The sequence below is a fragment of the Barbus barbus genome (assembly GCF_936440315.1).
Source record: "Barbus barbus genome assembly, chromosome: 19".
Lineage (NCBI taxonomy): Eukaryota > Metazoa > Chordata > Actinopteri > Cypriniformes > Cyprinidae > Barbus > Barbus barbus.
The window spans coordinates 6,189,375-6,212,460 of NC_136747.1; the positions used below are offsets into that span (position 1 = coordinate 6,189,375).

General features: G+C 37.8%; 2 protein-coding genes across 3 annotated transcripts in view; both read right to left on the bottom strand.

Annotated features, from left to right (window-relative positions):
* LOC306885520 (low-density lipoprotein receptor class A domain-containing protein 4-like) overlaps positions 1 to 8,739 on the bottom strand; it is a 100,667-nt gene extending 91,928 nt beyond the window's left edge. The window contains exon 1 of the mRNA XM_079442094.1: positions 8,577 to 8,739. The gene's annotated coding sequence lies outside the window, so the exon portion shown is untranslated. The remainder of the gene's footprint in view (positions 1 to 8,576) is intronic.
* A 1,997-nt stretch (positions 8,740 to 10,736) lies between these two features.
* LOC306884953 (nucleoporin SEH1) lies at positions 10,737 to 22,674 on the bottom strand (the record flags this gene model as incomplete). 2 transcript variants are annotated; one of them, XM_079441222.1, is made up of 9 exons in its annotated part: positions 22,420 to 22,674; positions 22,112 to 22,162; positions 21,797 to 21,943; positions 18,999 to 19,210; positions 18,819 to 18,917; positions 18,594 to 18,734; positions 15,908 to 16,065; positions 15,427 to 15,571; positions 10,737 to 10,905 (listed from the first exon to the last, which is right to left on the bottom strand). In XM_079441222.1, the coding sequence occupies exons 1-9, from the start codon at positions 22,528 to 22,530 to the stop codon at positions 10,737 to 10,739; spliced, it is 1,233 nt and encodes a 410-aa protein (XP_079297348.1). In that variant the 5' UTR covers positions 22,531 to 22,674. The 2 variants fall into 2 exon arrangements, with proteins under 2 accessions (XP_079297348.1, XP_079297347.1); XM_079441221.1 differs by lacking the exon at positions 10,737 to 10,905 and adding an exon at positions 12,680 to 14,440.
* Positions 22,675 to 23,086: the final 412 nt, after the last annotated feature.

Sequence of the window (23,086 nt, forward strand, 5' to 3'; positions counted from 1 at the left end):
CAAGTATTACGTGGTCTAACTTTTGCTGCTGCATATCTTGACGATATTGTCGTTTATAGTAACACCTGGGAGGAACATGTGCAGCATCTCGGAGAAGTCTTGCAGCGTCTTCGGAATGCCGGCCTAACTGTCAACCCTACCAAGTGTGCTATAGCTAAGCAAGAGACTGAGTACTTGGGCTATGTTATTGGCCAGGGTGTTGTGCGACCGCAGGTGAAGAAAGTTCAAGCCTTGGAGAAGTGTGGGGTACCCCAGACACGTAAGGACCTGCGATCATTTTTGGGTATGGCTGGATTTTACCATCGCTTTGTCCCTAACTTTTCCAGCAGGGCTGCTCCCTTAACGGACATGGTGGGGGCACGTTGCCCGAACCAATTGCAGTGGACTGAGGAGAGATTGAAAGCTTTCCGGGACATCCAGGGAGCTTTGACAACTGGTGCTGTGCTACACAATCCTGATTTTAGTTGTCCTTTCATTGTGCAGACTGATGCCTCTGAGAGGGGAGTGGGAGCTGTCCTATTGCAAGGACCACCAGAGAGCCGACAGCCAGTGGCTTATATCAGTCGTAAATTGTTTCCAAGAGAAGTACGTTATTCCACGGTGGAAAAGGAGTGTTTAGCCATAAAGTGGGCGTTGGATTCCTTACGGTATTATCTATTAGGCCGTGAGTTTACCCTTGAGACTGATCATAGAGCATTGCAGTGGTTAGAGAAAATGAAGGATTCTAATGGAAGGATTACAAGATGGTATCTCGCCATGCAGCCCTTCAGATTCAAGATACGACATGTTCCTGGTAAAGTCAACGTTACTGCTGACTATCTCTCCCGCTCTATTGGCGAGATTCCTGAAGGGGGGGGAAATGTGACGGCCTGAATGGTGGCCGCACACGAGCGGTAATGTGGATGCATACACGCGCACACACAGGCACACACGTCAACATGCATACATTTACACGAAGGATATACATTTAGGAATACTCTGTATTTAAGTTTATTTTATCATTTATATTAATTGGTTTCAGTATAATGATGGATCATAATAAATCACACAAACAATATTATTTTTTATTTGTTAGGTTTTCATATGTTTACATTTACAGCACATTTTATATGCATTGTTACTGATTTGAAGTGCACGCAAATTAGTTACGTTGTATATGTTATTTATATTTGTTTCTATTTTGAGTTTAAGTTTACCGTGATGAGCTTCCAACATGGTCCGCGACAGCCGCATCCTGGTGTGACAAGGATTAGAGTCCGGGCAGGAACAGAGAATTTATGCATTATGGGTTCCGCCCGGACATACATTTGCTGGAATTGCCCGGGGGAGGAAGAAATGTTAATAGTTTGATCAATTGATTTATTTAGTTGTATATTTATTATATTTGATTATATTTTGTTCTCATTATTTTTATGTATTATATACCTTTTGTTTGATTTGGTTTTGATTTGCTTATGGTTATATGTTGAGTGTAAAGTTGAATTGTTTCCCCTCTTAATTTGTAATGGGCCCATCTTTCCCTTTATAAACTGTTGCTTTGTTCATTTGATCAGGTCAGTAGTTTTAGTTTGTTTGTTGGTTTTTGTCTAATTGTTTTGATCTCATTTTTTGCTTGTTTATTTTTGTTGTAAGAAATTTATGAGTTTGTAAAGTTATTTTTTTCTTTGGGTTTAAATAAAGACCCATTTTCTTTTGCAAAGCTTGTGTTCCTTGTTCCTGGCTTCTCGGTCCCTCACAGTACCATATCTTTAAAGGTGCTATACAGAACCTTTGTCAAATGATGCTATGTAGAACCATAAGAGGTGCCATATTGCATTGCATTTCTTCAACAAAAATGGTGCTAAACAGCACCAACAGTGGTTCTTTGGCTCGTAAAGAACCTTTAAAGGGGCTTAACAGGTTCTTTGTACGGCAGTGGTGCTATATAGCACCTTAATCACCCCAAAGAACCACTGAAGACCCATACAGGAGCTTAACAGGTTCTGTATATAGTAGCGGTGCTATATAGCACCTCAGCCATGCCAAAGAACCGGTGAAGAACCACTAATGCACCAAGATTTGGTGCTATACAGCACCAAAAGTGGTTCCCCTATGATTACGAGCCAAAGAACCACTTTTAGTGCTATATAGCACCATATTTTTTTTTGGAGTGCAGCTTCAATTTTGTGCACAAGTTTTGTAACTTCTGGCAGTCTAATATACTGACATGGCAAAAGTCAAAAAAGAAATTACACCTTTAATTACTTACTCATATCATACTAAAACCAGAAAATCAATTCAGATACATTGCATTTGCCAGGCATTGGCAAAAAAAGCAAAGGTAAAAATAAACCCTTCAAGATGTTCCACCACATTTTCCTGTTTCAATACTAAAGACATCAACAGAAAATCGCATTTCATAACATCTTCAACATGCAATTAAATTGAAATTTCTGATACAGCTAAACCAACAGCTGTATTATATCTGTATCTGTACATACACTATGCATGAATGAACTCCATAAATATAATGGAGTGAGTCATGCCATCAACATATTTGTGGTAGGATTTCAAAAGATTACTGTAATACTCCAAGTTGGACTGCATTTTTATCAACTGTTTTTCAATGTTCAATGACTGTTTGGGCACAACAATATAAGGTCAATGGCTAAACACTGCGACGTAAAAACAAAATCATGCAAAGGCGAACATCAAAAACTGCAGCACCCAGCGTAAACAGCTGGGCCAACTTCAGATAGGTCAACAAAAAAACAAACCTTCAGGGAGGACAACTTTATTTTCATATGCTCTCAGCACTATTGTTCTATTAAGAGTCGTATCTGTGCAGAAGACTGTCTCCGGGGAAGCGTTAGCTGCAGGATCTGATCCAGCCTTTGCTCATACACTGTGGGATTTTTTGGAAATTTTTCGACAATTTTGATTGAAAAACTGCAGAATTACAGCACTTCAAACTAGATCATATATTCAATATATACAAATAATAATAACAATACAAACTGTACAAAATATACAATTCCACTTTTCTGCAACAATGCCATCCTGAATTTTTTAAGTTTGCATTCTTTTCATTCAGCTAAGAGGTCACATTGTGATGTATCATCCTTATATAGATTACACATCTTCACATATGAATTTATAGGTCAGAGTTCACCGAACTTTAATGCTGCGAAATGCACGACTTCTTGTTTTTTAGGGTTAAAAATGTTCAAATGTTTTATTTTATTGATAGCTGAGAGCATTATTCAATAAAGACGTAAGGAGCCAGAGATTCGTAGAATTGTATAAATGGCAGGTGTTCTATTTCTGTGGAAATCTGTGGTGCATCTGCAGGAACAGACAGCATGACCGAGTCATACTACACATGACTATACAAGACCAAGAGTTTCCATGATGTACGTCTTGCTGGGTGTTAAACAGAAGTGGAATCAAATGGACATTGAGCGAGGAGTTAGTATCACTTAATTTGGCAGCTGGAAGGGAAATCACAAGCTCTGTTCCAAACCTAGTCAGCTGTCTTGAGGCCTATACATAAGCAGCATCTGAAATGGAGCGTCCTTTTTTGGAACAGTCTTTGTATCAGCAGTGCGCCTATGATGCCTTCTTAGGCAGCTAACTAGGTTTCGGAACACATCCATATTATAGTGTGTAACAGTTGGGTTCCCGTAAGTAAAAACTTCATAAATAAATACAAATTTATTTTCTCCACAGGTTCATTGATTTTTAATGCTAAACCTTTACAGACAGACTTGTTGTGAGCTAGTAGATCATTAATCAATATTATATGCTTTTGCTGAGGCTATCTGTTTGCATTATTTCAACATAAAATTAAAACAATCGTGTTTAACATTGGAACTTGTGGTGAAAAACTACATTACCCATGATGCTGTGCAGAAAATGTCACCAATCAGAGCTGGGGCATGCAAATCACAGTAAATATTTGTATGCATATATAGTTTGCAGTAAACTCAAAATTGACAGTTTCTGTATATATTCATAGTTATAATAAACTTCAAATTTAGTAGTTTTATATTTTACCATTGTTTTTAATTAAATTGTCATTCGCAATGCTTCATGAGATTGTAGTTTTTTTCCCTCAAAGCCACTAAATCTTGTATCTTCATCTTTATGTCCATTTTTCATTTATCTTATTGCTTTAAATAAAAGTTTGTAATGCTGTGATTCACCTCGTAGCTGGATAGTTTTGCTCATGGCACATAACGCTTTAACAAAGGCTTTTTACATATCCCTATGGGAAAAATTAATGGAGAGAAAAAATACTTCCGGAACCAATGGCGCTGAAAAAGTGGGCGGGCACTAATGCACTCTATGGTGCTAGTCTGTGTGCGTCACTAGGAACAAATTAGGGACTCTGGGGCCCGGGGCTCTGCATAATGCCATTTTATGTTACTTCAGCCGTTCAAAATGACCTCAGGAAAGAGACAGAGGAAGTTTTTCTAAGAATTACCGTCGAGCCACATTTAAGGAACCAGTAGGGGCTGAATTATGCATCTGCGTGAGACTGACAGAAAGAGATTGCAGCCATGGTCTCTGATTCACCTCTCTCAGACATGATGAGTTATGAGTCTTCAAACTGGCCCCTGAGGTTGTTATGCACGCCTATGAGGGAACAACAGTGTAACAGCTCCATTACATGCCAAAAAGACACAGCCCTGCAATAACCAAAAACATTTTGAAAGCCAAGCTTCAGGTTATCTTATTTTGTCAGTATTTATTTATTGCATAGCCTTCATAACACTGTATTTAAGTGAATAAATACTAGAGCCATATTGGGTCTCTCATGACAAAACTACAAAAATAATGCAGGGACAGCATCCTGGTATTTCAACTGCATACTAAAAACTGACGTTAAACTGTCACAAACAGCTTATATTTCCAAATACATACTGTGTTTACCTTCTGTTCAGAAACTTTTAAACAGACAAGGATACCAAAGTCCTGACTTTGCAGCAAATGAACATGAAATGTTCTTGATTTGACACCAAAAAGATTATAGGTGCACAGCTCCGTTATTTAACGCTTCTTTAAATGCAAGAACGCCGTAGTCGTGCAAACCGAACCTTTACGCAGCATTGATTAATTAGCAACGGTCCCTTTAAGAGTGTGAACATGCATAGTATCTTTTCCATTGCGACTGTCTGCAACAACTTCAATTGCTTTTTCCTTGCAGAAATGCAGCACATTTGCAGTCTCGAACCGCTACCGGTGTTACGGTTTAACTGGTTTCCGTGTTATCTGGTGAGCAGCTTCCTGGTTCAGGTCCTTCGCTCCAGATGTGATTGGACGACCGCAGCAGATTCGCCGATTCTGAAAGCACAAACTGACCTGATATTAAGCGGTCTAATAACACTTGCTCATTACACGATTTTGGTATTCTTGTAATGATTACAAATTAATGGTATGATCGCCCGTAGCGGCTGAATTGGCATGGGTTTCGAACACGCCCAAAAACAGTTGCGCTGGGAGACGCCAGTAATGAACACACTGAGCTACCGAGATGCTTTAGCTGGAAAATGACTGTTGTTGTCCTCTATTTTCCTGTTGACACTGTAAAGCTGCTTTGACACAATCAGCATTGTATAAAGCGCTATATAAATAAAGGTGAAAAACAACTCAAATTATACCTCTATAGCACTTTTCACAGCTTTACAATACACACACACACACACAAGCAGGACAAAGGAAGTCTTCCTCAATGGGAGGCTGGCCAACACAGTTCCAGTGAAACCATAGGTCGCATGTGCTACATTGAATCTGCTGAAGAAAACATTGAGGGAAAGTGTCTACATATTTGGACTCGCGTGTATACATCCTCATTTTTGGTTAAACTTACCCACTGCTCATGGGTAGAATGAGCGCCACAAGCCCTACAGAGCGGAGACAGGTCATCAGTGTAAGAAAGTAATTGTTAAATTAATGTACAAAATAGCTGTGCATTCAAATGCAAAAAAAAGTAAATAAAAATGTAAATAAAAACTTACCAGTCATAGTAAGGAGCCTTTTGGCCATTTCCATTCTTATAGCAATTATGCCTTGATCATTTGTTTCAAACATTCGAAAAAATGTGTTCTTCACAATGTAATAAGGATATAGCTGAGAAAAAGTACAAAATGTGCAGTTAAACTTACTTTGCACACCAAAGCCCCACAAGATGTGCCATCCATCTGAAGTTCCTGATAATGATTAGCACATCATATTCTAGTGGATCCAGCTACAATAAAGCAGGTGACTGTCAAGATATAGACCTTTCCACATGGTCAATAAAGCAGTATAGGGTGCTTACCTTCCTCAGTCCTTTTTGACGTCCTTGCCACATGGAGGCCATTTGATCCGAGTCTACTACAAAGCCTCTTTTGGAGTCTGTGGTGTACTGTTTCACCAAACTGGTGAGGTAGGCATTTATTATCTAAAAACAGTAGCACATTAGTAGTCATCTTTATGTATACTTCTAGCAACACAAACCCATTGGCTAATAAGGAAACACAATAACCTACCTCAGTTTCTAGCTCCTTCCCAGGTGCATGATGAAAAAAAGTTTGTAGGGCCCCATCTTGCTCCAAAAAAAAACATTTTTTTTTCCCAGCCCAGATAGCCTCTACCAGTACAAAAAAATATATAGACAATTCAATTTATTTAATCAACTTTTAAAAGGTAAAAAAAAATATATCTTACACCTTTCTGAGGCATCAGTTGGAGACTGTGTGGAACAAGAAGAAAACTTTAATGTTATTTAGTGCAGAATTTCAGGGAAACCTGTTACATAGCATATATTGGACTTACATAAGAGTGCTGCAGAGACGTGCCTGTTGGTGGGGTCTCTTGAGGCTCTACAGGGAATGTAGGAGAACACTGAACAGAAATGACCATGGTAGCGCCAGTTTTAGGCCATTTGTGCGGCAACCTTGGCTCTGGCTCGATGTAGCAGGTAAGGTGGTCAGCATTTACCTTCAGTGTGGCCTTTCCTTTTTCAGAAACTAGGTCCACACTTGGCAGCTGATGACATCTAGAGTTTTTTCCATGCCATAATGACCCCCCTGATCACTAGCACGGAGGCTAACAAAAACATAATGTGCCTCCTCTGGTGAGGTGACCACTTTGGCCAAATGTTCACCTCGCCTACGCCTCCGACATATATAGTGAAGCAGGCCATCTGATATAGAATAGACAAAGGCTAAGGTAATTATTTGCTGTACTTTTTAAGGCTTACCTTTCAACTCTTCTTTTAATGAACTTATCCAGTTTGGAACATCCAGGAGGATATGTTCCATGGAGAAGAACATTCTCCAGCTCTCTGACCTTTACAGAATCCATCTACTCACAATCACATTCACTCACTAAATCACCACAACTCGCTACACAAAGTTGGGCGAAGAAGTGAAATATATAGGCTTGTCAATTGACTGATTAATTTTTGTTTTGATAATATGGAGCATCTGTGGACTTGTCATTTGGACAGAATGAAACTGGTAGCTTAACGGTTTTAACGAGGACACATTTCCTTAATGATTACCACTTAGTCTGCTATGATTATAGAAAGCTGATTTGAACACAAGCAACTTTTCAAGGTTTGCTAGGCCTTTTTAAATAAACTGCCATTTTATTAGGACTGTAACATGTCATTAAAGTTTAATAAAGTAGTTACATTTTAGTGTGTGATGTAGACTTCATGACATTGGCAATGAACTGCAAAAATAGATGTATGCAGCATTTCTCTTTGAGTAACAATAATGTTTAATAATAATAGGTGCACTACTTTTCTGTAAAGTGTAATTTACTTTGTTTAAAGAACTTATTTTTCTGTTTGTATGGTTGAGATTGTATGTATCTGAACTGGAATCCACTAGACACTAAGCACAATTTACAAAACATTGTCATTACAGACCCATGCAAACCATGTGGGCAGCCTGCCAGTGTAAGAATGTGTTTAATGATCCTCTGGATCGCAACATTGAACTAGACTGTTGCTATGCAATAAGTGTTTACATTAATGGGATTCGTTGTGACTGATCGTATGATCAAATCATAATCATTCAGCAGCATTAGAAGTGCTTTGGCTGGAGAATGACGTTAACTTATTGTGACAGTAAAACTAGATTTTATCTAGCAAACAGGTCACAAGTTAACACGGGCACATGTGCTTGATTCAGCCATGCTGCATAATATACACCGAGAGTAAAATCCTATTTGAATCCAAAACTGCGCGATTGAATTAATGCACCTCAGTGCGTTCATTACTGGCGAAACTTGTGTTTCAAAACCATAACAAACAGACTTTAATTTATTTTTTGTTCCGTAATTCAGCTGCTACGGGCGATCATACCATTAATTTGTAATCATTACAAGAATGCCAATATTGTGTAATGAGCAAGTGTTATTAGACCGCTTAATATCAGGTCAGTTTGTGCTTTCAGAATCGGCGAATCTGCTGCGGTCGTCCCATCACATCTGGAGCGAAGGACCTGAACCAGGAAGCTGCTCGCCAGATAACACGGAAACCAGTTAAACCGTAACACCAGTCATCATAAAATAACTTCATATGATAGATAGAAATGGCTTACGCTCGTAATGTGTCGTCGTGATGGGGACAGGGCTGCAGAGGGAAGCGTCTCTCCTCCAGACGAGGCTGTCAAGAGCGTCTAGACTGACTGTCTCTCTCTCATCACCAAAACTCAGCAGAGCACAAACTCCCCTTGTGTTCCAGTCAGGCCAGCCCTCTGAGTCATTTACAACACACTGCAGCGACATCTGCAGGACAGGAGTACCAACCAGCACAGATAGATAGATAGATAGATAGATAGATAGATAGATAGATAGATAGATAGATAGATAGATAGATAGATAGATAGATAGATAGATAGATAGATAGACAGACAGACAGACAGACAGACAGACAGACAGATAGATAGATAGACAGACAGACAGACAGACAGACAGACAGACAGAGAGGGCCAGTAGAGAGGGAGGTGCTAATGCGAGAGGAGGGCTTGTGTCATGTCACCCTCTTAAAAGACTCATTTACCAAAAAGAGCCTGAACCGTCTGGCAAGGATTTAACAAGTGTGTTTGCGATTACTGTGTGGTTCTGTGGAGAGAGTCCATGCCAGCCCAGTGCAGACATGGCCACAGGGTTGGCAGGTGTGTAATTAGGCCACGATACTGTATGTTCTCTTGATTAACACACTCTCAGCAGCCCGAGGCCCAAAGCCCCGACCACTTACATCTGCCACAGACACAGAAGAGAAAAAACAACCCACAACTACCATGACTCAAAGTTTGATCTGATCAGGTCTGGATGTGTGTGTATATACATACTGACACTTTATTTATAGTATTTGTGATTGTAACTACATACACACATGGTCAGAATTGTTGGTACCCTTGGTAAATATGATAAAATGGGGAGAAATATCATTATGAAATAAATGTTTTTTCTCAAATACATGTTGAACTCAATTACACGGTGAGGAGGAGAGTTTGAGTGGCCAAAGACTCTTCAAGGACCACAGCTGGAGAATTGCAGAAAATAGTTGAGTCTCGGGTCAGAAAACCTTAAAAAAAAATTATCAAACAGCATGCATGTTGTTCAGGAGGGCTTCAAGAAAATAATCAAGAAAAGAAAATGCTTTCACCAAAACAATCTCCAGCATATTCAGTTATCAGACACGACTGGAACTTCAAATGGGACTGGCTTCTATGGTCAGATGAAACTAAAAAATTAGCTTTTTAGCAGCAAACACTCGAGATGGGTTTGGTGAACACAGGGATGAAAAGTACCCCATGTGCCCAATGAAATATACTGCTGTATTTTTGATGTTGTGGGCCTATATTTCTGCTGGAGGTCCTGGACATCTTGTTTAGACATAGAAAACAAAGACACATGGCATCATGGATTCTATCAAATACCAACAGATAAAAAATCAATAAGTGCCTGACTCTGTTAGAAATCTTATAATGGGACATGTTTGGATCTTCCAACTGTACAATAATCCAAACACAAACCTCAAAAACATCACAAAAATGGGTCACTGAGCACAAAACCAAGCTTCTGCTGGCCATTCCAGTCCTCTGACCTGAACCCTGTAGAAAATGAGTGAGGTGAACTGAAGAGAAGAAGCACCGTCATGGAGCTGTGAATCTGAGGGATCTGGAGAGATTCTGGATGAAGGAATGGTCTCTGATCTCTTGTCAGGTGTTCTCTAACCTCATCAGGCATTATAGGAGAATATTTAGAGCTGTTAAACTGGCAAATGGAGGTTTCAAAAAGTATTGAATAAAAGGGTGCCGTTAATTGTGTCCAACGTGTATTTGAGGAAAAAAAAACATTTCATGCAGATTTATTTCCACAGCCTTCTTTGGTCATATTTACCAAGGGTACCAACAATTCTGACCATGTGTGTATTGAAAGACCAAATTCATACATCTTTTTAAATCGTTTTAACCTAACAAAATGAAAGGGAAGGGAAGACATTTTTTATTATCATTATTATTTTATTTTTAATGTGGAAAAACATTGTGTAAAAAGTTTCAGATTGTGAAACAATGTACCAAATATACCAGATAAATCTCAACCTGTCAAATAAAGGCCCAGTCATATTTTACATCAAAATTATCATTTGCCTTGTAACATCATTTTAATAAAGTAAGGATAACGTTCCTTAAAAATAAATGCAAAAAACTACCCTTAATTTATAATTATTTAACTACAAACATTCAAACATCTCAGTCATGTTCGGTGGGTTGATTGGTGGAGTTGGCCGTGTGTCGATGACGTAGCTGAGGAGCGTGGGACGGATCAGGCTCATACATTTGCTCGATGAGAGAGGGGGGAGGCAGGAGGTGGGCCAGGCGAGATCCCACTCCAGGGGAGTCCAAATGAGGGAAGAAGTACCTGGAGAAACAGAGTGGGGACGAAACCAAACAAACACAAACGAGACACCACCAACACAGAGAGATGATAGAAAAATGGACAGTGAGGAAAAACTAAGAAACAAATAAAGGCTGAACAAAAGCTAACATTGTCAGGAGGAGAGTTAAAGGGATAGTTCACCCAAAAATTACAATTCTGTCATTAATTACTCACTTTCATGTCATTCCAAACCTGTGAGACCACAAGTCTTCACGAGTTGTTCGTAAAGGTTATGTTTAGGTATTGGATCAGGTTAAGGGATCTAGCAGAATAAGGCATCAATATGTGCTTTACACAGGTACATCTCAATAAATTAGAATGTCGTGGAAAAGTTCATTTATTTCGGTAATTCAACTCAAATTGTGAAACTCGTGTATTAAATAAATTCAATGCACACAGACTGAAGTAGTTTAAGTCTTTGGTTCTTTTAATTGTGATGATTTAGGCTCACATTTAACGAAAACCTACCAATTCACAACAAATTAGTATACTTCATAAGACCAATAAAAAAAAAAACATTTTTACTGAATTGTTGGCCTTCTGGAAAGTATGTTCATTTACTGTATATGTACTCAATACTTGGTAGGGGCTCCTTTTGCTTTAATTACTGCCTCAATTCGGCGTGGCATGGAGTCAATCAGCCTGTGGCACTGCTGAGGTGGTATGGAAGCCCAGGTTGCTTTGATAGCGGACTTCAGGTCATCTGCATTGTTGGGTCTGGTGCCTCTCATCTTCCTCTTGACAATACCCCATAGATTCTCTATGGGGTTCAGGTCAGGCGAGTTTGCTGGCCAATCAAGCACAGTAACACCATGGTCATTGAACCAGCTTTTGGTATCAGTGTGGGCAGGTGCCAAGTCCGTGAAATCAGCATCTCCATAAAGCTTGTCAGCAGAAGGAAGCATGAAGTGCTCTAAAATTTCCGGGTAGATGGTTGCATTGACTGTGGACTTCAGAAAACACAGTTGACCAACAACAGCAGATGACATGGCAGCCCATATCATCCCTGACTGTGGAAACTTCACACTGGACTTCAAGCAACATGGATTCTGTGCCTCTCCACTCTTCCTCCAGACTCTGGGACCTTGATTTCCAAATGAAATGCAAAATTTACTTTCATCTGAAAAGAGGACTTTGGACCACTGAGCAACAGTCCAGTTATTTTTCTCCACAGCCCAGGTAAGACACTTCTGATGTTGTCTCTGGTTCAGAAGTGGCTTGGTAGCCCTTTTCCTGAAGACGTCTGAGCGTGGAGACTCTGATGCACTGACTCCAGCTTCAGTCCACTCCTTGTGAAGCTCTCACAAGTGTTTGAATCAGCTTTGCTTGACAGTATTCTCAAGCTTGCAGTCATCCCTGTTGCTTGTGCACCTTTTCCTACTCAAATTCTTCCTTCCAGTCAACTTTGCATTTAATATGCTTTGATACAGCACTCTGTAAACAGCCACTCCTTTGTGGAGGGCGTCAATGTTCGTCGTCTGGACCATTGCCAAGTCAGCAGTCTTCTCCATTATTGTGGTTTCAAAGAACAAGAGATACCCGGAATTTATACTGTAGGGATGGTCATTAATTGAAACTCAAATGTAAATATTCTAATATTTTGAGATACTGATTTTTGACTTTCATCAGCTGTAAACTCTAATCATCAAAATGAAAACAAAAACACTTTTGAAATGTTTTACTTTACATGCAATGAATCTAAAATATATGAAAGTTTAACTTTTTTAAATAACTTACAAGAAAACATGAACTTTTTCATGACATTCTAATTTATTGAGATGCACCTGTAAATACTAATATATGGCCAATATGCTAATAATATGCATGCTAATAAGCAACTCGTTATTAGTGAATTGAGTTCCCTAATCTAAAGTGTTATCCATCATATCCACCAAAATGTGTAGCCTGCAAACTGGATTTCTGTGATTTTCCACCGCTAAACATTAAAACAGACAAAAACAACAAAAGACAAAATTTATAAAAGTTTAAATAAATTTAAAACTATTTTAGTTGACTGTCAGTATAAGTACTGGCAAATTTGGGGAGAAATGTTTTTAGTTGCTGATAAACTTTTATTACACAGAAAAAAAAAAAACTTGTTTGATAACTTTTAATAGAAAAACCACAGCATTGAATGTTTAAGCCTACAGTTGCCACTATGATTTGCTTAATTACACAATTAGTCTGTTCTTTATATTTGACTGGGGTCATGATCTGAGTGGGACTGAATCAGGATTTTGTTCACAGTAACATTTAAAAAACATATTCATTTTTTTTCTTTTCGTTTTTAATGTCTCTCTTGCAAGATCTTCTTGAATGAGGACAAACATAAGACAAACCTCAGAGAGGTTATTGCATAACTCAGAACTGAAAAACAAACTTTTAGAAAAAATACACTCACAAAAGTTGCATTAATATCAAAAAAGATTCCCATTTCAAGTGGCACCGCTATAAAGAATATGCCGAGTTCCTGTCATGAAGGGGAGCGAGCATCTCAAGATCTCCAATATATATAGCATTAATGATCGGGTTCCAGCTTTTGATTTATGGCCCATTATTCACGCAACAGACTCCTGAATTTTGACTCAAACTTTTGGTGACTTTTTTTTTTTATTAACAGAGATAGATATTGTTTAGCATTTCAGATGTTTCATCATTATCTGCTAGGATTTAGAACAGCAAAAAGCTGCTTTTTTAAAACAATATGTTCATATTTCATAAAAGAGTTACTGAAATCTGTTAATTCAGTTAGTGTGACAAATTAAATGTAATGTGTTAGTAATTCCAAGGGCATATTTGGAGACAGAGTGGGCTGAATAATACAGTGTCTCCCTCTACTGCCCACATCACACATTACATGCCAGCAGCTTCAAACCAACAGCACAGATAGCTGTAGTGTTCTCTGGAAACCTGAGTTACAGGAATAGTTCACCCAGAAACCAAAGATGCCAAATTTACCCACCTTCAAGATGTTACAAATGCAAATAAATGAGGATTTTAAAAATGTTGTCTTTTGTGTTTCACAGAAGAAAACATGTGCTGGAATGTTAGACGGCAAATAAATGATATAGTTTTGATTTTCAGTGAACTGCTCCTTTAAATGCAACTTCGACAGTTTTCTGTCATGGTCAATACAAATGTTGACAAATACAGACAATTATGTTTGAAACTCATGAAAAATGACCTAAATGTATTAAAATAAATAATACTGCATCACATCACAACAATTAATAAGTATGTCAGTATTGATGAGAATCAAGTTTAGTGTATAATTTGTTCAAAAATACAAAAAGAAATGCTTATTGTCAGGTAAGTACCACTGAACACAACACACACAGAGGCACAGTTCCTTTAACAGCCACACAACCGATCGTGCCCACACTTCTGTCGGATTAGTAGCTAGACGAGTGTTCAGGGGAGGGTCAATGAGGTCTCGGTCCAATCCTGTGCATGTGCATGCAGCAAACAGCCAATCAGCATGTCATGCCATTAGCCTGGCATCAGCTGAGCTTTTTTTCTGTTAAACATAAGACATAATTATGCATAAACCACAAACCTGACAATTCAAATGCAGACAAATGCAAAAAGGTAGAAAATAAAACTGCCTCTGTCAGTTCCCAAAAAGTGAGAACTAATTTATTACATAAAGCAGTAGTTTTTTAACTTTTATTTAAAATTGTAAAGATTATTCCATACCTACACATCTGTGATTAATATTTATCAAAATTCTATCCAGTAATATATGGTTATTTAATATGCAAACTGTTTATTCTTTGAATTTCAAGCAAAAATGTTAACATTTTAGATTAGGGAACACATTCACTATTAACAGTTTTCCCTCAATAAACTCCTAATTTGCTTCTTATTCACAGTAAGTAAGGTGATTGTAGTTATGTTTAGGTATTGGGTAGGGTTAAGTCATCTAGAATATGGTCATGCATTAATATGTGCTTTATAAGTACTAAAAACAGCCAATATGCATGCTAACAAGCAACTAGTTAATAGTCAATGGTGTTGCCTAACCTAAAGTGTTACCTTAAAAACGACTATGTTAAGGGTTATATATGGCATTGAGATCCTTCTGGGAAGTTCGTATTTAAGACTTGGGAAGTTGTGCATTTTTTGATAAATAAAAATGTGTATCAGTTTTGTTTTTTATGTTTTTATTCAGTTTATGAACGTGCTGTACATGGAATCATTCTATATTCCCTCATAATTGTACAATACCATCATATTTTATACATGCAACTTAGTTTATTGTAAATAACTTTTTTTTTGCATGTTTCAAAAACTTTTTCAACTACAGATGATGCACCTACAACGTCTGTCACGTCTCACTAATCCACCCTATAAACAGGACCTTCAGAAATCCAGAGCTTTCCCCTCACACTCACGACTTTGAGGGTGCCGATCAAGTGCATTCAACTCATAAATATAATTTTCTGAAATGACTTGAGCGCACCATTACTGCTCATCCCTCTACATCACAGCACAGTCACGTACCTGCCAGCAGAAGCAGCCCCAACAACCATCTGAGCAGCTCCAGGGATGCCCACCGCGCTCAGAGCTGCAGCGTGTCCAGAGCCGTTCACTGGGCTGCCGTCTCCTCTTAGGATCCCTGTGCACTTCCAGTTGTCCATGTAATTAGCTGCAGATGAGATGAAACAGCATTCACAGCACAATTTGCATAATGTGATTTATTTCATGAAACACATCAGGCTGGGATATTCTTAGTTTGTATTATGCGCAGTCTTAGTTGTGAGCACAAATAAAACATCATTTTTCAAATGTTTAAAGTTAATATTTTTAATGAAAGATAAACCCTTTTTCTTTTTAATATTATATAAAAAATTTAAAATAATTAAAAACAATATTTAAAAAACTGTTGGGACTTGAAAGAAAATATCTGAATAGGCAATGATAAAGAGCCATCACTGCTAATTGTTGTTGACCCAGCAGGAAGCAGACCGAGCCGACAGCTGACCTTTCCAGAGCCGCACACAGCCGTCGTCTCCGGAGGAGGCCAGCAGAGTGCTGGTGATGTTCCAGCTCACGCGCCACACCTGAGAGTTATGACTATCAAACTGAGCCATCACCTGCACCTCAAACTTAGTGGGACCGGAGCTGTTGGCGCTCTCTCTCCTGTCAGAAACACACAACACACATCAACTACACCAACAACATTCATACAGTCTGAGGAAAACACGTTCACATGTAAAACTCAGAAACCATGATGAGAGGTTACTAAGATGCTATTAATATATGGCTGCTAGGATGCTCTGGGTGGTGCTTACTTCAGCTGAATAGAATATTGTAAAAACTGATATTGCAGTATTTAGTTTTATTGCTTTATTTTGCAATATTTTTGCTGAGATATACATCGTGAATAAAGGGGTATTTAAAAATACAGGGACTTTCAACACATAATAGCTTTATTATTTGTAGGGGAAAATATTTTTTTTTAATTTGATTTACTTTAAAGCTGGAAATATTTTTTTTTACAGAGTTTTACATTTTCATAGGTCACATTCACACTGTTTTTGACTCATTAAAAATAAATATAATACTTAGTTTGAATAATAATTAGTTTGATCATTTGAAATACTTTTGTTAGATTTTTTTATGAAAATCACAAATAATTGTAATAATATTGTACTGTAAAAAAAAAGAAAAAAAAAGGCATATTTAATTCTATAGGCTTAGTACTGTCAAATTAATAGTTTCTTTATTTTTAAACATTAAGCAAGCTTTTATTTAGGTGGTTTGCCCATAAAAAAACAAAAAAAACAAATGTGTTGCAGGTTTCAGAATGAAGCGTGGCACTGCGTACAATTATACACGTGCAGCTTGTAATAGTGTTTCACCTGTCAGAGAAGCTCAATTCACAGTAAATGAACAAATCTGCATGAAAACAAACACCTGATAATGAGCCGCCAGCATGTAAATGAAAACACTGCTGCATTTCACTCAGAAATGGCAGCATATTTAATTAAATCACAGCCTTCATGATTTGAAAATCGTGTAACATCACCAAATTGATCATGCAGCCCTACTCCTTACTAGTTTTTTATTTGTCATTCTTCAAAATATCTTCTTTGTTCTTCTGCAGAAGAACTAAAATCATGTTTGTAGACTGACTGTGTCCTCTTTTTTTACTCATCCTGGCCAGGATTTCTACATAGCCCAAAATGTTCAGGTTTTGGCTTTGCTTTCCTAATGTTTTAATACTTGCTGAAGGTAATAACCAGAAAATTGTTTGACAAACAGCATGCAGGCACTGAACATAATCGACCAATCGTGGCATGGAAAAAAAGTAGGATCAAATACGCATACATGTATATAAAAATTTGAATTTGAAAATTTGTATGAGGACTGAAGAGAGAATAGGAAAACATCCATTTTAGCCAATTTTGAAATCCCAGCCAGGACATGTTCACATAAGTCAATATGACGGTAAATGTTTTAAAGGGGTCATATGACGTTGCTAAAAAGAACATTATTTGGTGTATTTGGTGTAATGCAATGTGCTTATGTGGTTTAAGGTTCAAAAAACACATCATTTTTCACATACTGTACATTATTGTTGCTCCTCTATGCTCTGCCTTTCTGAAACGCGTCGATTTATACAAAGCTGATCGTTCTGAGAAGCGAGGCGTGCTCTGATTGGCCAGCTATCCAGTGCATCGTGATTGACCGAATACCTCAAGCGTGAGACGGAAATGTTACACCCCCTTACCGTTTTGTGATCCCGTATCCTGGCCCGATGACACAAAAACAATAAAACCCATTATAAACAAGGCATTTGTTGCATCCAGTGGGGACATAATTACTGATTATAATGACTTATACTGTCTTTTTACGCGTCGCATCGCACCACGTAAACATTACCATGTCTGTATTTGTGATCGGAGAAACGATAAACAACACTACTCTACACAGCTCAAAACTCGCGTTTGAATCGTCAGTGGCAAATTCTTTAAATAAGAAAACATACTTACAGGCTGTGAGTCAGAAGCACTAGACTGTCCTTGCAATGTTGGAATTGCCCCACTTTATAGAAACAGCTGTCGTTGTAAGCTTCTCTCACAGGTTCAGGAAATAGTCCTCCGTAAAATGCGCTGCACACACTCTAATATTTGCGTTGTACTGCTCTGGAACAGTGTTGTAAATACAACTTAACCACTGATTTCTAGTTGTGTCCTCTTTTGGAAGCCCAAACAAAGTAGTTTCGCTTTCGCAATGAAACACAGCGTCTCCAGGACATGGCGCCAGCGGCAGCAACACTACAGTTAGAATAATAGTTACGCCTTCATCTTTGCGCATAGGTTTGGGTGGGGTTTTGAAAATCTTCCCACACAGTGACGTAGACATGTGGGGGCGTGTTTGAACGAGCCGTTTTAGGAGGGCGTGGCAGTGTCTTAACTTTGATAAAGAATATCTCTTTGGTTTTGAGACTTTAGTCTTTGCAGCTTCAGGGATCTTATCTATGCACAATCAGCTTGTAACACTCCAAAGAGAAAGGAAAACTTGAAATCACATCATATGACCCCTTTAAAAATGATATACGTCAAATGTTTTATTTCAGATTTAATGTTTCAGTGAAATAACATATTTAAGATGACCAATTTGACTGTTCCCTCACTTACTACTGAGTGTGATATCCTACTAACCTCAAAGGTATGAGTTTGAAAATGCGGACGTCTTTGGTGGCTATGGCCAGCACATGGAAGGACCTCCCCAGATTAGGAGCAAAGGCGATGTCATGAACCGGGTCAGTCACAGTCATCAATGTCTCTGCTTTGGCATACTTCCTGTAGGTCAACATAAACCCTTTAGAAACACTTATAAACGATAACAAGTAAAACAGGAACTGATGCATGGAGTGAAGCTCATACCTCGTATTTTCATTATACTCATAGATTTGCACTTTGCCACTGTATGTGACGTTGCTGTCGTCACTGCCCACAGCTATCATTGGAGGATGAGCTCGAGAACTAAAGAGCAGAACAAACAGTTAAGACAATGAAGGGTACATCTTTCATACTGATATGTGTTTGTGTAGACGACGTTCAGACCTGGAGGGGTTCCAGGAGATGCAGGAGCAGGAGAGCTTGCAGGAGATCTCATGCTGCAGTGACCACTGGCTGAGGTTCATCACGTCAGGGGCCTCGTAGATGCGCACCACGCCGTCTGCAGAGCAGGTGGTCAGCATGAGGCCCATGTGCTTCGGCGCAAACTTCACATCGGTCACTGATGTCCGACTGTCCACCAGCGTGGTCCTCTTGATCTGTACAGACAAAGCAGAAATCAACAAAAGAACTTTGACATTGCATCTACTTTGCACATAAATTTGATTGGTTTTTACTTCCACAAAATATGTGTGACCCTGGACCACAAAACCATAAGGGTTCATTTAATTTTTTTTAAATAAATAATCTTTCCATTGATGTATGGTTTGTTATGAAAGTACAATGTTTGGCTGAGATACAACTATTTGAAAATCTGGAATCTGAGGGTGCAAAAAAATCTAAATATTGAGAAAATCGCCTTTAAAGTTGTCCAAATGAAGTCCTTAGCAATGCATGTTACTAATCAAAAGTAAAGTTTATGTATTTAAGGAAGGAAATTTACTAAATATCTTCATGGAACATGATATTTTCTTAATATCTTAATGATTTTTGGCATAAAAGAAAAATCTTGACACATGCAATGTATTTTTGGCTATTGCTACAAATATACTAGTGCTACTTATATACTAGTGTTACTTATATATACTAGTGCTACTTATATACTAGTGTTACTTATGTTAATATACTAGTTTTGTGCTCCAGGGTCACATATTATCCCATTTTAACACGGTCAATAATGGTGACTTTAAATTAAATAATGCTGAAATATCTGAAACTGTTTTAATACTCATTTTCCACAGTATCAATACACTGATACCAGCTGTGCTTTGTGTGTTTCCCCAGTAGTTTTTCACCAAAATAAAAACTTGTGGAGTTAATTCATATGGACCCCCCACACATAACATGAATTAAGAATTAGTTCCCTCATTTTATTAATTTGTTAGCTCATTTTTTAGTTAACTGTGGCCACAATTTACTGTTTGTTCCCTTGTTTTAGTTAAATGGCAGCTACGAATTAAAAACACGTTCCCTTTTTTTAATAATTCACTCCTTCAATTTAGTTCCTGGCCACAAATTATGAATTTGTTCCTTTCATCCTTTTTTTTTATTTTAATTTTTTGTTCCATTTTATTTATATGTGTTCCCAAAAACTTATTTATTCATTCCCTCAGTGTTAATTTGCTCCTTCGCGGCCACAGTTTATGAAAACAAGGCAATAAATTAGTACAATGCAAGGTTATTATGGTTTTTAATTATTAAATTTGTTTTATTTTTATATCGTTTTCAAAAGCTATAAAATTCAGTTTAGTTTTTATTAGTTTCATTCATATTTTTGTTAGTTTTAGTTTAGTTTTTATTTTGTGAACAGATTTTTTTTGTTTTTATATATAGTTTAGTTTCAGTTTCAAGTTGCGCTTAATGTAATATCTAATGGTGTGTGGAAATATTTAATATGAAAATAAATGTAGCCTAATTTGGTTATATTAGATGTCTTTTTTCTTATTGAATCATAATCATGATATTGTGTCGTGTCTTGCGCACACTTTTCCGTGAACAGCCGCGCATAGATCATAACTGGGTCTAATGAAATTCAATAATAACGGCAATCGTATTTAACAGTAAAGGCTCATATTTGAATATGTTCTTTTCTTTATTTATGAAGAATTATTAGCGTGTGCATGATGTGATTTAGCTTATGCATATTTGTTCAAGATGCTAGAAGTTTTGTCTTGTTTACAGAAAGGATGCGCGTTCTCATCTTTTTTCTGTTAACTATCATGTTGCGCTGCGTGTCTGTTTTTCTTCAAAGCACCAACTTAGAGCCTAATGTTGGTTTGATTGCTTGTGTTACATGAGAAAATAATTAGATTAATGTGTGTGCGGTTCGGCTCGCGGTCTTTATGTCAAACGGTTCTGGGGTGCATTTCCCAAAAGCAACTATGGTCACAAGTTACATCGTTACCAATACAGTAGAGTTCAATGGGACTTACCACCATAGCTAGCTAACGATGCTTTTGGGAATCGCACGCACCCCTGGTCTGGTACAGAATTAAATGAGTGCTGCTGTGGGATAACGGGTCGGGTGTTCTGTTAAGTACTGCTGGTGCACGTTTACCAAACAGCACCCGTGCTTTAAACTGCTTTGCGTTTCTCCGTCAGATAACCTCATGATGCGCACTTTACAGGTGTTTCCCTAAACCGCCACACAGCTCTGTATATTTTTCCACCAAGGGGAGAGAACGTAATTATTACGAAAACGATTATTTATTTTTGTTAATTACTATTTTATTTCAGTTAGTTTTTCAATAACTGTTGTTAGTTTCGTTTTAGTTTTGCAAATATTTTCCGATTTTTATTTTATTTCAGTTTATGAAATAAGGAAATTTTTGTTTTTTCAATCAATCATTTTCGTCTTAGTTTTCGTTTACGAAAATAACCTTGGTACAATGTGGCCACAATTCAAGGCAACCAAATACTTATTTTACAGAGCAGTTTATTACCACAGTTCAGTCTTAATATAACAACAACAATAATAGTAATAATACTACATTATGACTATTGCTATACAATCCCACTCAGAGCTATCAAGCAACTGAGAAATTAGTCTGATTAGGGTAAAATATATATATATATATATATATATATATATATATAAACACTATTTTTCAAGGTATTGTGTAGAAGTTAGAAATTCGAGTGTCGTGACAGTAATACAGAAACAAAAAATGAACAATTTTACATACCCAGTGGCTTTGACCCCGTTGTTTGTCATTGGATTCTCCGACGATCTCCTCCCATACAGCTGCTGTGCGGTCAAAGGAACAAGACGCCAACACCTGACCAAACTCAGGGTGCGCCCATGTCACCCTCCACACCGACCCACTGTGAGTCTACAACAGACAGACACAGAATACAGCCAGCAGTCAAAAGCACTCCATCCAGATGTATTTAGCTAAACTAACTAATCATTTCAACATGTATGTATACTGTAAATGCACCTATTGCACCACACATTGCATTTCAGGTTTACACCTAAAGAACATAAAACATAAATATACCTTCCAGCTAGCAGTACAATGCCATTCTCCATCATCACCTTTGTCCCAGACCTAAAACAGTTTAAAAAGGGGGAAAGTTTCTCATTAAATTGTGGAATAAAGGCACATAAGCTATAATGAACCACAAGCTGCAAAGAATGAAAGCCTAAACACTAAGTTTCATGTAATTTGGGGCTTGAAGCAGTTTTAAATAGCGTCTTTCAATCATAAAAGTGTCTCAAAACCTAGTAAGGATTCTCAATGCTGTCTGTCGGCACTGTGCCGGTTTATAGACACATGCTTTATGTTTTGAACCTGTGTTTTCTTGCCTTGACGCTCTGATCACTGGAGCAGGTCGCCATCCTCCGACCGTGAAAGTCATAAGAAACATCGTGAATCAGATCTTTATGATCCGCTGCGATGCTCTTCGCAACGAACATCTTCCAAACTACTTCTTAATTAAGAAAATACCTCACACAATTCAGCTACTAAAACAGCAGAGGGTTGTTTAGTCTAACTTCAGCAGAAATGTGCCATGTTTTTTTACTGAAACAGTTGCTCGCTGCTTTATTGCGGATGAAAGCATCTGAGAGCTGATTACTGCCACCTACTGCATGAGCGGAGGTACTGCTGCCAATATTAATAAACAAGTTTTGTTTTTATATATCAACTTTGATATAGCAATTATGTATTAATTATGTTAAGGTATCTATTTTTCCTTATTTCTTTCTTTTGGCAATATCCATTTTCTTTAACATCCATTCATTTTAAATATCCACAGAATTTCCACTGGTGTTGATCATAGAAATCAAAATATATAGGTTATCACTTATCAAATAAGTCGGTCGCATTTATCCTCAAACTCCTTGAAAATGATTAGTCTATAATGTAAGTAGTGTTCATGAAATGGAGAGTTGGAGGTGTTTGTGTTGATCACTATACAGTATCTGGGGCCTGTACTATGATGGTAGATGAACACATTCAGAGTTACAGGAT